This window comes from Elephas maximus, chromosome 7, assembly GCF_024166365.1.
Source record: "Elephas maximus indicus isolate mEleMax1 chromosome 7, mEleMax1 primary haplotype, whole genome shotgun sequence".
Lineage (NCBI taxonomy): Eukaryota > Metazoa > Chordata > Mammalia > Proboscidea > Elephantidae > Elephas > Elephas maximus.
The window spans coordinates 74,106,586-74,120,571 of NC_064825.1; the positions used below are offsets into that span (position 1 = coordinate 74,106,586).

Below are 13,986 nucleotides of genomic sequence, written 5' to 3' on the forward strand. Positions count from 1 at the left end.
CTTGGTGGCATAGTGGTTAAGTGCTGTGGCAGCTAACCAAAGGGTTGGCAGTTCGAATCCACCAGGCGCTCCTTGGAAACTCTATGAGGCAGTTCTACTCTGTCCTATAGGGTCGCTAAGAGTCGGAATCGACTCAATGGCACTGGGTAAGGCAGATGACATCGCACTTCTAGAACCCTACTTTCACTTGTGAAATGGTAAAGCCAGAGGTTCTGTGTTTACCTTGTAATTTTTTTCTTTTTTTAGGATCCTCTCTGGCGAAAGTGGTTCATGATCAGCTGCTAATCTAAAGTTTGGCAGTTCAAACCCACCCAGCAGCTCTGCAGAAGAAAGACCTGGCGATCTGCTTCCACAAAGATTACAGCCAAGAAAATCCTACGGAGTAGTTCTACTCTGTAACACATGGGGTTGCCATGAGTTGAAACTGACTCAATAGCAACTGGGTCTTTTTTTTTTTTAAATCAGCAATTCAATCACTTGGTTAAAAAAATATATATATATATAAAAATATATATGAAGAGATGCCCTCCCACTCCCAAGGCTCTCTCCACCTCCATCTCCTAACCCTCTCTCACCAGATAACCATTTATAGTCTCTAGGCTCTGGAGTTCCTTCATGTAAATATGAATATATATTTTTGCTCCTTTGTTTTTTTAATATGTAAGATAAAAAATATACACATTACTCTCCCTTTTTCTTTTTTCACTTAATCCATCTTGGACATCTTACCATACCAGTTCTTGAAAAGTTTCCTCATTCTGTTAACAGCTACACAGTATTTCAACATATGGATGTACCTACCATCATCTGGAAACGCTGGTGGCATAGTGGTTAAGTGCTATGGCTGCCAATCAAAAAGTCAGCAGTTCAAATCCACCAGGTGCTCCTTGGAAAGTCTATGGGGCAGTTCTACTCTGTCCTATTGTGTCGCTGTGAGTTGGAATCGACTTGACAGCAATGGGTTTGTTTGGCTTACCATCTATTTATCCATGGCAATATTTAAATTCCTATTTTGTATATGAGGAAACTGATGTCTGAGAGAAATAACTTGCCCGAGGTCACTCAGACTAGAATCCTTGCCTCATCAGTCCAGTGCCCTTCCAGGGGACCCAAAAGCTTTGTTCGGAGACAGGCAGGTGGTTTCAGGGTTGTGGCTAAATTTTACCTGCTCCCTTCCACCATGATACATCTCTACCTGACCTGCTTCTAAACGATCAGCTGCTAATGAAAAGGTTGGTGGTTTGAGTCCACCCAGGGCACCTCAGAAGAAAGGCCTGACAATCTACTTCTGACAAGTCAGGTGCTGAAAATCCTATGGAGCATAGTTTTATTCTGACACACATGGGGTCACCATGAGTCTGAACTGACTTGATGGTAATCGGTTTGTTTTTTTGGATTTTGGCCTGCTTCTACCTCTTTGGGTTCTAAGACCACTCCCCTGTTGTGGCTCCTGCCCTCTACCCTCTGGGTTCAGAAATAGCAGGCTCTGCTCCCTTCTGGAGGGAAAAAGGAAGCCTTACCTTCTGTGCTGACCAGTCCCTCCTAACGCTTTGGAGGCTCAGTGAGTGTCTGGGTGGTGAGAGTGGCCAGTCTCCTCCTTCCTTTGTCCCAACAGTGGGGCCACCAAGAGTCATCGGGTCCTTAAATGCCTGGCCCCCTGAGGGCGATTCTTTACTCAGGTTCCACAGCTGTCCCAGCTAGATGACACATGGCTTTGGTGGAGGGCTGGGGGAGGGGAGGCTGGATCTTGGAGAAAGTGTTGGGGACTGGGTGGGAGGGAGGCTGGGGGTAGTCGTCCAGGGGTGCTTAGCCTGTTCTCTGTGGCAGGGCTTTTGGTTCTCACTACTGCTGGGTGAGACCTCTCTGAGCTGAGGGGCTGGGGGAGGTGGGGAGAAGGAGGGAGAGGGAGAGAGAGAGAGAGAGAGTGTGTGTGTGTGTGTGTGTGTGTGTAGTTCAACAGGACTTGGGGAACAGAGTAGCAAATCCGTATCTACCAGGGTCTAGGAGGAAGTGAGTTGGAAAGGATCTAGGGGATTGGCCACTTGCACAAATTCAGGGGATGCCATTCTAATGCTCTCTTTCCTCCCTGCTCCCACAGCCCACTTTCCCTATTCTGGATAGAAGGGTAGGAGGGCCTATCTTGTCAGGGTGGGGTAAGCTCTCTCTTTGAAAGTGTCTGGAGAGCATGGCCCATGCTCCCCTTGCCCCAATCCAAGCCGCTTCCGCCACCCCTGCTCTTTCCTCAGCCTCCACAGCATGTCCTGCCTGCCAAGGTTCTGGTGTCTTGTAAGGACCTGCTGGTAAGTCAGTAGCCCTGCCCTGGGGTGAACCCCACCTGTGGGCAGTGCCATCCCAGCTACTTTTGCTCCATCCCGGGGGGCAGGGGTAAAATAGAACAGGAGTGTCGGGGATGGCTCAGGATTCCCTGGGCCCCTTGGGAGAGGCTACTCTCAAGCCAGGCCTTACTAGGGAACATGCTGGGCTGCACCTGCTGTTGGGAGCTGAGGGGCTAACATGGGGTAGGCGGGCTGGCCAAGAGGGAGGGCCTGGGTGTGACCTGATGTCCCCCAGCCCCAGCCTTGGCTTCTCTGGCCCATCCGTCTGAGCTGGTGGCCTGCCAGCCACTTGACCTTCCCTGGAAGCCTCCACACCTGTCCTTGAGGCCCCTGTGGCCCAGGGCAGTGGCTGGACTGGGGATAGAGGGATGTGAGAATCCTGCAGAATGGAATTATCCTGGCTTCCCAAATCTAAACTTTGTCCATGGTAGGCAGGTAGTGAGACTGCAGGCCAGGCACTGTGGGTCTGCTGGGACAGAGGGGCACAGACACTTCGGTGCAGGGAGGTGGGAAGGGTGGGGAGGGCAAATCACACAGACCCAGGAGGCTAGTTTTGCTCAAAATGCTCCGTTTATTGCTCTATTCAATGACCACGAGCGAATTATAAAAAGACACCAAATGTCTCTGTCTGCCATGGGATAAATATTTAAAGTCAGCAATAAAAACACGTGGCTCCAAGATAACACATGTTGCCAGAGTCATGCATGCCCCGCTGAGGGGGCTCTCAACACACGCGTGGACACAGGAACACACGCAGAGCTACACACAGCAAGATTTGGGAGTGCTTTTTTTTTTTCCCCACAGTGAGACAGAAAAATGTTTTACACAGATCTGGGTCCAAGTCCTCATCCCCCCTGAAATTCCCCCTTCCCCACCCCCACCAAGGCCCACAGCCTCTGGGCTCACTGCCCCCATCTGTCCCCTTCCTTTCCCAATGCCTCAGAGGCTGGTCATTGCTTCCTGAGGGCATCTGACACGCAGGTCTCCCCTGGCTGGGATACCCCCACCCCAGAGACCTCTTCCCCAGCTGAGAGCTCTCAGCCAGTCCCTCAAGGGCTCCGCATGCTTGGCCTCCAGGTACTCAGGGGCCCTTATCCTGATCCCACCTGGTCCAGATAACTGGGGAGAAGTGGAGGTGGTGGCCCAAGGCAGGCCCCTCTACCTGGGCTGCTCAGGGGCTGGAGTTCATCACCCCTCTCCTGGCCGAGGAGACACAGTGTCCGGTACAGATGGCAGAGACAGATGGTCAGACAGACACGCACGCTGCGGCAGGACACTTGTAGTGCGGCATGGAAACGTTTTGGATCAAGTAGCAGAGAAGCCATAGTTTAAAAACTGAGGCCCCCCCCGTCTTTGTGGTGTGGGTCAGGCCCCAGGGCCCCAGGCCTGGCCTAGCACATCCCTCCCCCGCCCTCCCCCCACTCCCCAATATTTACAGTAGGAAGAGCTATGCTAGAGGGCAGGTGCCAGGCCGAGTTGAGAGAAGGAAGGAAGGGGGGGGGGGATGGGGGGGGACAGGGACAAGGAGCAGGCCCAGGGCCTGAGGCAGTGCCCTGGGGGTAGGGGTCTGGGGGGAGGGCCCAGACTCAGGCTGGGCGGGGCCCAGAGGACCTGGGAGGGGAGCGTGGTCACTCCTGGGATTGGCGCGACAGCTGCTTCTCGTAGAGGCTCATGACGTGGTGCACAAACTGGTACTGCTCGCATGTCTGGATCATGCCGCCCCTGCCCGGCAGACGCATAGCTGTGACCACATTAGCTGCCCCATCCAACCATGGAGGACCAATCATCTGGGGGGTCCGTTAGGGGCCATGGCTTTGTGTAGCTTGGAGAGCCCATTCTTTGCTAGCCCTTCCCCTCTGCCCTTCTGCCTCTTCCCAGCTCTGGCAGATGGATTGCAGGGACAGAGGCGACATGTCCCACCACCCTCAGCTGCTGTCCTTCTCTCCACCAGCTCTGTTTCTCTTCTCTCTTCCCTGAGCCATCAGTTGACTAGATCCTGACCCTCTATCAATCTGTACTCTCTACTTCCTGTCTGCCAGTCTGTCCATACTCCAGTGTTCATCTGTCCCTTACCCCATGCATAGCCTTTCCCTGCTGTCCCTGGGGCTCTAGCTCCTCCATGTCTCCCCACCCCCGACTGTGAGCTGACCTGTCCTGGCGGAGCTGGCACGTGGTCTTCAGGATGTCCACCACGCCCTCCTGCCGCAGCTGCTGACAGCAGATGCTGGTGGCAATGAAGCAGCCAGTCCTCCCAATCCCTGCACTGAGGGCAGATGGTTGGGTGGGGTCAGGGGTGGGGCAGTCTGTGGCAGTTGGGGGGGACAGCCCTGCCCAGGGGGTGGCTGGGAGGACCCACCTGCAGTGGACAATGATGGGGGCGCAGTGGGGCCCCTCCTGCTGGGCTGCCTCCTCCACCTCCTGTACCAGGTGCAGGAGTGGGGGGGCATGGTCTGGGGTCTTCTGGTCGGGCCAGGATGTGAACCAGTAATGTTTCAGGCCTCGCTCTTCCATCCCACTCTGTCCAGGAGCAGAGGCCCACCCAGACACATGTGAAATCTTTCAGCCCCACAAACCACCCCAGAGGTAGAGACGGGAGGGAAGGAGAAAGAACGTAGGAGGAAGGACACAGGGAATGGACCCCAGGCCCTCCCATCGACACCACACTGCCCAGTGGTGCTAGACAGTGAGCTTGGTTACCGGTGCTGGGTCAGTGACATTGACATTGGTCTCACTTCAGCTTTGCCCAGCAACTCCAGGATCATTTGAGAGGGGTGAAGAGCCCCTTTCTCCAACTCATTCTTGTCTGCAGGGCTCCTTATCTTAAATGGCCCAGTCGTCCCTTGGTCACATAACCCGGACCCCCAGGACTCTATGCTCACCTCACTATGCTTTGGCTGCCTACCTGGTGCCATGTTCACGTCTTCCAGCCTTCGGAACTACTATAGTGGGCTCCACCTTCCCCAAACACAGGTTTTATTATTTCTCAAACACAGAAGCCACTAATTCCTCTGAGTCCAAAGGAACAGTTCTCTCTATTATGCTGATTCTAGAAGAAGCACAACTTCAAGGTGGGAGGATACCTCCCCCTACTCTTCTGGGCTCTTTTGTATTGCTCATATTTTGTGTGTTTTCCTTTTTTTTTTTTTTTCCGTTTTCTCTCTAACCACAGTCTCCCCATGCAACCCAAACACGGCAAAGAACGCCTGCCCTCTGGTGGACCTAGTGGGCATTACTATCGCCAGAAGCCCAGCATCCCAGGTGAAACGGACATTTCTTGGTGGGATCTCAAAGGCCCAATGGACCTTCAAGTCATAAGGTCAGTGCTGGAGGCTGCTGAAGCTCCCTCACTCAGCCAGTCCTGACCTTGGGTGCATTCAAAGCACAGCTGGAAGGCACTATGAATTCACACAGAGACAGACACCCCAACAGAATTAAATTAGACTAAGGTTTGTGAAAGAACCCTGGTGGCACAAAGGTTAAACACATGGCTGCGCTAAATGAAAGGTTAAAGACCTGGCAATCTGCTCCTGTAAAGACTACAGTCTAGAAAACCCTATGGGGCAGTTCTACTCTGTCACATGGGGCCAATGAGTCAGAATCCACTCCATGGTACCCAACAACAACAGGGGGGCTCTGGCTGGTGCATAACCATAACATGCTTGACTGCTAACCAAAAGTTTGGAAGTGCGAGTCCACTCAGAGGCGCCTGGGAAGAAAGGCCTAGCGATCTGCTTCTGAAAAGTCAGCCGCTGAAAACTCTACTGAGCATAGTTCTACCGTGAACATACAGGGGGTGGCCATGAGTTGGAATCAACTCGACAGCAACTGATGTTTGTGTGGTTTGGGGATGTGGGTCCTGCTTCTCGCTCCCCAAGTCCATTTACACCTTCCTTATCCCTGCTTATCAGAAATTCCTGGAGTGTCACAGGCCTCAACTTCAGCTACTGTGGGCTCTGGAACTGTGTTCCCTGTGGGTTCCCCAGTCAATCCCGAGCCACCCACCTCTCCCCGCTCCATCAGCCCAGTCCAGCCTGAGGCCTCACCCTGAGGGAGATGAGTCGCAGCCGGTAATCCTCAGTGTGAATGACCTTCCGCACAGTGATCTCGACACCATCGTACACCACCTGCTCTTCTGGCCAGTACTCTGTGCACTTCTGCAGGGGCCCAGATCAGGCTGCCGTGAGACCCAGAGCTCCCCTCCCATACTCTCCCTGATGCCCCTCCAGGGCCAGTGGGAAGAGATATATGAAAAGGCAACATGTTCGCAGTTAGAATATTGGGTTCAAGCCTCAACTTCATAAACTGTAAGTTACTTCCCTCTCCTAAGCCTCAGGTGCTTCATCTGGAAAATGGGAGTACTAATTCCCTTTCTGAAGGACTTTTATGGGGGTTGAATTAAATGGGCTATTATGGGTATGAAAGCAGACAAGCCAAGCCTAGCAGACTTGGAGGCAGCAGAGTACTGTGTTTAAGATCACAGGCACTGGAGATGGAGACAGAGGCCTGGGTTCAGCTCCAGACTCTGCCCTTGACTATCTGTGTGGCTCTAAGCAAGTGACTTAACCTCTCTGAACTTTACATTTCTTCATCTTGAAATGGAGCAGGCACTACTAAGGATTGAGGTAAGCATTAATATGAAAGTGAGATGCTCAGCCTAGGGCAGAAAACAGAAGACACTTGGTACTTGTATGGGGTCCCTGTGTAGAGGGGTCCCTACCTCGTTCATCTCCTCAATGTTGGTGATCATGACGATGATGGGTGTGTGCTCCTGCCACACCATGCGCCAGAAGTCGCCGACCGTGCTGACGATGGGTCCCTGAGTGGCGATGTACACCTTCTCCTCCCCACCGTAGCCCTGTGGCCAGCCGAGGCCAGGCTGTCAGGGTCAGACGCAGTGCTCCCAGAGACCAGTCCCCACCCTCAGGCTCTTCTTGGGGGCTGGCAGGAGCCACACTGGCTTAGGGACAAGCCTGAAGGGGGTACTTCATGGGCCCGGGGCCTCCCTTTCAGGGAGAGGCAGTTGGGGTGAGGGTACATACCCGGATGTAGTTGGCATTGATGTAGGAAATCAGGGGGTCATCGGGGTCTGGCGAAGTCAGACACACTCTGCTGTGAGGGTCTGGGGTGGAGGGAGACAGGTGAGGCTGAGAGCTGGGTGCTCTGGTGCAGGGCCCACCTTCTCCAGCCCACTCTAGGGCTCCCATGTTTCTGCTGGGACTCTAGTGGTTTCTCCTTCCCCTGCCCAATACCAAAACACTGAATGATCCCCAGGCCCACTCAGGCAGGTGAGGGCCCAGGCTGAGGAGGAAGGGTGGAGAGAGGGGCCCTGAGTCTCTACCTCTGTAGGATCAATGCCTATGCCTCTTAAACTGCCCTGCCCTCACTGCACCTCATGTTCTAGAGAGGAGAAAATTAAGTCAAGACAGGAATGACCTACAGTACAGACCCTGGACAGCAAGAGCCAAAGAGAATCAGCGTATACACTGCCACTGAGCTGCTGTGCCTGCTTGTAAAGCACATGACCTTTCTCAGCTTTGGTTTCCTGGGGGTAAAGATGTCTAGCTCTTAAAAGTTGTTTGGAAGATCAGTGAGAAAACAGATGTAAAAGTACTGTGTAAGCTGTAAAGTGCTTTATAAACGAAAAGGGCTGTTAAGATTTTGGGGTAGCCTGCCCCTCTAAGACTGTAGGACAGAGCCTGTACCACACACTTGATGACCAACTACCTGGACACGTGAGCTGAATCCATGCAAGAAAAGTGAATAGACTTCTAGGCTCATAAACCTGACAATAGCTCCAACCATCTGGTGACCGGACGTTAAGAGCTTCAAAGGCGAAAATAAGCTAGCTCACTCAAGCAGCCTATTTGGGCATATCAAAACAAAAAGAATAAAGAAGCTAGGATACAGTAAGCAAACATAAAATAAACTAACACAATAACTTATAGATGGCTCAGGGACAAAAGTCGATATCGAATCACATAAAGAAGCAGACCGTGATTGCTTCAACAAGTTCTCAAAACATAGACTCAAGGAATCTTCTAGATGAAGTGTTTTCCTGGAATTACAAGATGTAGAATACAAAAGATTAATATATAGAACTCTTCAAGACATCAGGAATGAGATCAGGCAAAACATAGAACAAGCTAAGGGACACACAGATAAAGCAGTTGAAGAAATTAAAAAGGTTATTCAAGAACATAATGAAAAATTTAATAGGCTGCAAGAATCCATAGAAGGACAGCAATCAGAAGTTCAGAAGATTAGCAATAAAATTACAGAATTAGACAACTCAATAGGTCAGAAAAGCAGAACTGAGGAAATGGAAGGCAGAATTAGTGAGATTGAAGATAAAACACTTGGCAACAGTATATTCAAAGAAAAATCAGATAAAAGAATTAAAAAAAATGAAGAAACCTTAAGAATTATGTGGGACTCTATCAAGAGAAATAACCTACGAGTGATTAGAGTACCACAACAGGGAGGGATAACAGAAAATACAGAGAGAATTGTCAAAGATTTGTTAGCAGAAAACTTCCCGGATATCTTGAAAGATGAGAAGATATCTATCCAAGATGCTCATTGAACTCCACATAAGGTAGATCTCAAATGAAAGTCACCGAGACATATTATAATCAAACTTGCTAAAACCAAAGATGAAGAGAGAATTTTAAGAGCGGGTAGGGATAAACGAAAAGTCACCTATAAAGGAGAGTCAATAAGAATAAGCTTGGATTACTCGGCAGAAACCATGCTGGCAAGAAGGCAATGGGATGACTTATATAAAGAACTGAAGGAAAAAAATTGCCAGCCAAGAATCATACATCTAGCAAAATTGTCTCTCAAATATGAAGGTGAAATTAGGACATTTCCAGATAAACAGAAGTTTAGGGAATTTGTAAAAACCAAACCAAAACTACAAGAAATACTAAAAGGGAGTTCTTCAGTTAGAAAATCAGTATCAGATATCAATCCAAGACTAGAACACAGGACAGGGCAACCAGATGTCAACCCAGATAAGGAAATCACAAAAATAAATCAAGATAAAAAAAAATGCTCCACACAGGGAAACAGAGATGTCATTATGTAAAAGATGACAACATTAAATCAATAAAGAGGGACTAAAAAATGTAGCCATAGATCTTTCATATGGAGAGGAAGTCAAGGTGATATAAAGAAATAAAACTTACATTTAAACTTAGAGAAATAGGGGTAAATAGTAAGGTAACCACAAAGGAGACTAACAATCCTACTCACCAAAATAAAATACAAGAAAAAAATACTCAGCAAAAACAAAAACAACAACAAATAAGAGGAAAAGAACTCATCACAAAAAATTAAGTGGGAAAAAGAAACTGTCAACAACACACACACACAAAGATTTCAGGGTAGAAGGCAAAGGTAGAATATAGGGGTGAATGGGGTAAAGCCTTCCATGTCTGAGACGAGCCTGTAGGCATCTTAGTGACATAGACACCTGTGCACAAAGGCTTTTTCCCCCATAGATTCACATGTCGAAGGAGGCCCGGTGGCAAAAACGGTTAAGCGCTCGTCTATTAACCGAAAGGTTGGCACTTTGAACCCACTCAGCAGCTCCTTGGGAGAAAGACCTGGCAATCTGATTCCATAAAGTTACAGCCTAGAAAACCGATGAGGCAGTCTGACTCTGTCATATGGGGTCACTATGAGTTAGGATTGACTCAATGGCACCTAACAACAACATTCGCAGGTCAAACCCCATAGTAACAAATTTCCCACAACATCCTGCTTTTCTCCCTGGAGAAGAAAAATTTGTTTTGTTCCAGCTAGCCAACTATCCTGTCATCTTGCAGAGGCTGGGACTGAGACTGGGAGGTTGGGTGGGGTGGGCAGGGAAGCTGGCTGGGGGCCCAGAGCCCTGGGTTCTGGTCTAGCCTTGTCAGCAGCTCACTGTGTGACCATGGACAAGGCTCTCCTTTCTCTGGCCCTCAGTTTCTTTCCTATAGTCAGGAGGATTGGACTAAAGGCACTTTCAGTGTGCATATTGGTGGTTCAGAGTACCCACCACTGAGCCAGACAGTCTGGGTTCAAATGGGCTCAGCGACTTACCAGCAATTTACTTAATCTCCCTGTGCCTTATCTGTAAGCCAGGGATGCTCCTTTCAAAACCATATCCCTTATCTTGTGAAGGTTCAACGAGCTAACATCAACAAGGAGAGCCCTTAGAGCCATAACTGGCATACCAAAAACCAAAGTCATTGCCATTGAGTCAATGTTGACTCATAGTGACCCTATACGACAGGGTAGAACTGCCCCATATGGTTTCCAAGGAGCACCTGGTGGGTTCGAACTGCTGACCTTTTGGATAGCAGCTGTAGTTCTTAACCACTACATCACCAGGGTTTCCAACTGGCAAACAGTCAACACTATACAGCAGGCAGTTGCTGTCATTGTTGCTATTATTACAAGTTTTACCATTATAAGGTAACAGGTAAAAAGCAGGATCCCAAGCCCAGGAGGAGAAACGGGAGAGGACATCCACAAGCCTCCCCTCCCCAGCTCTGTTCTTGCCCCCACCTGGTTGCCTGGGGTTTTGGCAGGTGATCTGGGGGACAGCTGAGGGTGGGGCAGTTCTTGTGGAGAGGCATACAGAAGAAGGGTGGCAGGGGCTGCAATGTCAGGAGTGGAGAGAAGCAATGGTCAGAACAGGGGCTTCTGGGAGACCAGCAGAAGAGAGGGAAAGGGAGCTCTGTGGAGGCCACCTCCCTACTCCTCACCTGTATCTATCCAGATTAGGTGGCCAGAAGAACAGAAGTGGGCACTGCCCACTCTGGCCGGATGCCAGGGTCTTTGGTATTGAAGAACCACTCTGTAATGGATTTTTCTCTAACTCATTCAACAAACCCTTACTGAACACTGACTCTGTGCCTGGCACTCTGCTTGTCAGTACAGGCTCCTAGAAAAACAAGACATGGTCCTTGTCCCCAAGGAACTCACAGTGTAGCAGGGAAGAGAGATGGGCGGGCAGACAGGTACGGTGTGTGGCATGTGAGCACCGAGGCTGAGGGACCAGAGGGGGCCCTTGACTGGGATAGAGTGATAAAGCTTTCTGGAAGAGGTGTCACTTGGGTTGTGTTTGAAGGACCAGAAGGAGAAGGAGTAGGGGACACCATTGGGTCTGATTCAAGTGCAGAGGGCAAGATGGGGGTTGTGAAAGATGAGGCTGGAGAGGAATCAGATGATAAAGGGTCTTTTAAACCATGCTCAGGAAACTAGATCTAAATCTGAGGACTGCAAGTCACAATGACGGTGTTTAAGAAGACAATGACATGATTTGACTTCCGTTTTGCATCATTCTGGTAACAATGGTAGAGATGGATAAATGGGGAGTATCCGGAAATCAAGAGACTAGTTAGGATATCACTACGATGATCTGAGTAGCAAGTGTCATGGGATATCCTGCCCTGCACAACTCCAGGGACATTTATATCAATGCAGTCTAAGTAAATGGCACCCCCTGGAGTTGGGCAACATGGAGGCCCTGACACCAACAAAGCCATTGGCAGTAGGGATGGAGAGGAAGAGCTAGATTAGAGATATCCGTCCATCCGTCCACCCACCCTCCCACCTACCCACCCATCCATCCATCCAAGTAGGTCCTAAATGCCGATTAGGTGCCAGGCACCATTTCTGGTACGTGGGACACTGTAGTGAACGTAGTGAAATTGCTCCCCTGAGCCTTATTCTCAATGTTGCCTGCTGGGTTACTGGTCTCTCCCACTGGACTGTGAACTCTTTGCAGGCAGAGTCTGTGTCTCATTCATGGCTGAATTCTCAGCCCCTGGACAGGATCTGGACTACAGAAGGCCTCAGAAAACGTGTGCTGAATGAGTGAGAGAACAAACCTCAGGATGCCCTGGATCTGAGTGGGGACCTCTGCCAGGCCTCATCTGCCCTCTGTGCCCCCGCTCAGTCTCTGCAGGGGACAGGGTCAATCCTTGCTGGGCACAGAGAAGATTCGACGAGGCTCGGAGCCCAGAGGCTTATGACATGGATGCTGGTGGCTCGAGGCCCCCATAATCCAGTGGGGGCCACATGGACTGACTCTCTCTCCCCGCTGCGGCTATTCTGGGTGGCCACCAATGCCCTAGGTTCTGGCGTATTTGATCCCCTCCCTCCAGGTACGGCTAAGGTGGGGATGAGGAAAGAGGTGAGCAGCCCCGAGTAATCCATCCTGGCCTTAAATGGTGCTTTGTTTAACCGGAACTACCAGAGACAGAGTAACCATAGCAACCACAAGTGGAAATTTTAAAAGTTAAAAATAAGCCATGACATCTTACATGTTGTCGGAGGTGCTGATGGTAAAACTGCTTGTTAAAAGCCTCACTACTCCACAAACTGAGTGCAGTAGGTCTGTGGGGATTCACTTTCAACAAGTCGCCCCCAAGCTAGACCTGGGGCATGGGGCCAGAGCTTGGCAGGGGCTGCTGGAAGACAGGTGCTTGATGAAAACTAGCTGAGAACACCACCTCAGGGCTGAAAGAGGAACATTAGGTTACCTGGTCTAACCACCCCCAAAGGGGTAAAGACCTTCCAGGGGACTGCTCATGAGCCTTGCTTGAATACCTTGAGTGACAGGGAGCTCACTACCTGAGAGAGGCAGTTCATTCCTCTGTGGGAGAGCCCTGCCTGTTAAAGGACTCCCAATCTGACCAAACTGAACTCAAGCAAAGACAGACGAATCAAACTCTGGAGTCACAGAGGCCCAGGTTTGAAACTCAGCTCTGTACTTACTAGCTGTGTGACCACCACTGACTTGTTGTGCAAGCTTGTAAAAGCACATGACCTAAGGCTCAGTTTCCCTATCTGTAAAATGGGAGTAAAGACACTTAACCTCTCTGAGCCTTAGTCTTCTCTCCTGAAAAGTCTTCCCACTCTGAAGAGATGAAGGATGTACGAACATTTTTTAGTCACCACACACTGTCTAGGAGCTGCTGTTACCATCATCCCTTCTCTCTGGGTTTCCACTGAGCCCAACACAATACCTGGCCAGGGCAAGGGTTCAGAGAATGCTGTGTTAAGGAATGAATTAGCTTCTGCTCCCACCAGGGATGTTTCCCTTCATGCGCACCCTCACACCACTGACACCCTCTCCTCCAGTGATGAACGTCCTTTGCCCCTGGAGGCCCAGCTCTGAGGGTAAGATCCTCTTCAGTGTGAGGGAGCACCCAGGTGAGGGTGAGCTTGCCCCATTACCCTGGGACAATAAGTACTTACTGGGAAGGATGGTTTTGTATCGGTTCTTCCGCACCAGCCCAGGGATGTCGTATTCTTTTGGATCCACAAAGTTCATGGGGATTTCCTGCAGGAGGAGGACACAAGGATGTAACCAAGTGTGGCTGGTCTTCATGGATGTTCCAATCCAAGGGCTGCTGTGCCCCCAACTTCTAGTCCAGGGGCTGGCTTGCGTGTGCGTGTTCATTCAACAAACATTTACTATTAGATAAGTTAGCTCACGTGCGGCGTTTACAAGTGTCTGGCATATGCCCAGTGCATAATAAATGTTATTGCTATTGCTTATTGAGAGCCAGCCTAGCACATAGTAGACACTCAATAAATGGTTGATTAATGAAGAACAAGAGAAAAGGGGACCTGGCCAATCACTGCCTCCTTC

The 13,986-nt window shown here is 50.1% G+C and overlaps 1 protein-coding gene across 1 annotated transcript in view; it reads right to left on the reverse strand.

Annotated features, from left to right (window-relative positions):
- Positions 1 to 3,856: 3,856 nt before the first annotated feature.
- Positions 3,857 to 13,986, reverse strand: part of PTPN5 (protein tyrosine phosphatase non-receptor type 5) — a 72,404-nt gene continuing 62,274 nt past the window's right edge. The window contains exons 11-17 of the mRNA XM_049891418.1: positions 13,590 to 13,674; positions 7,376 to 7,455; positions 7,054 to 7,191; positions 6,380 to 6,490; positions 4,693 to 4,853; positions 4,486 to 4,599; positions 3,857 to 4,058 (exon numbers count right to left, since the gene is read on the reverse strand). Of these exons, the coding sequence (XP_049747375.1) occupies positions 3,965 to 4,058; positions 4,486 to 4,599; positions 4,693 to 4,853; positions 6,380 to 6,490; positions 7,054 to 7,191; positions 7,376 to 7,455; positions 13,590 to 13,674 (783 nt within the window). The 3' untranslated portion in view covers positions 3,857 to 3,964. The remainder of the gene's footprint in view (positions 4,059 to 4,485; positions 4,600 to 4,692; positions 4,854 to 6,379; positions 6,491 to 7,053; positions 7,192 to 7,375; positions 7,456 to 13,589; positions 13,675 to 13,986) is intronic.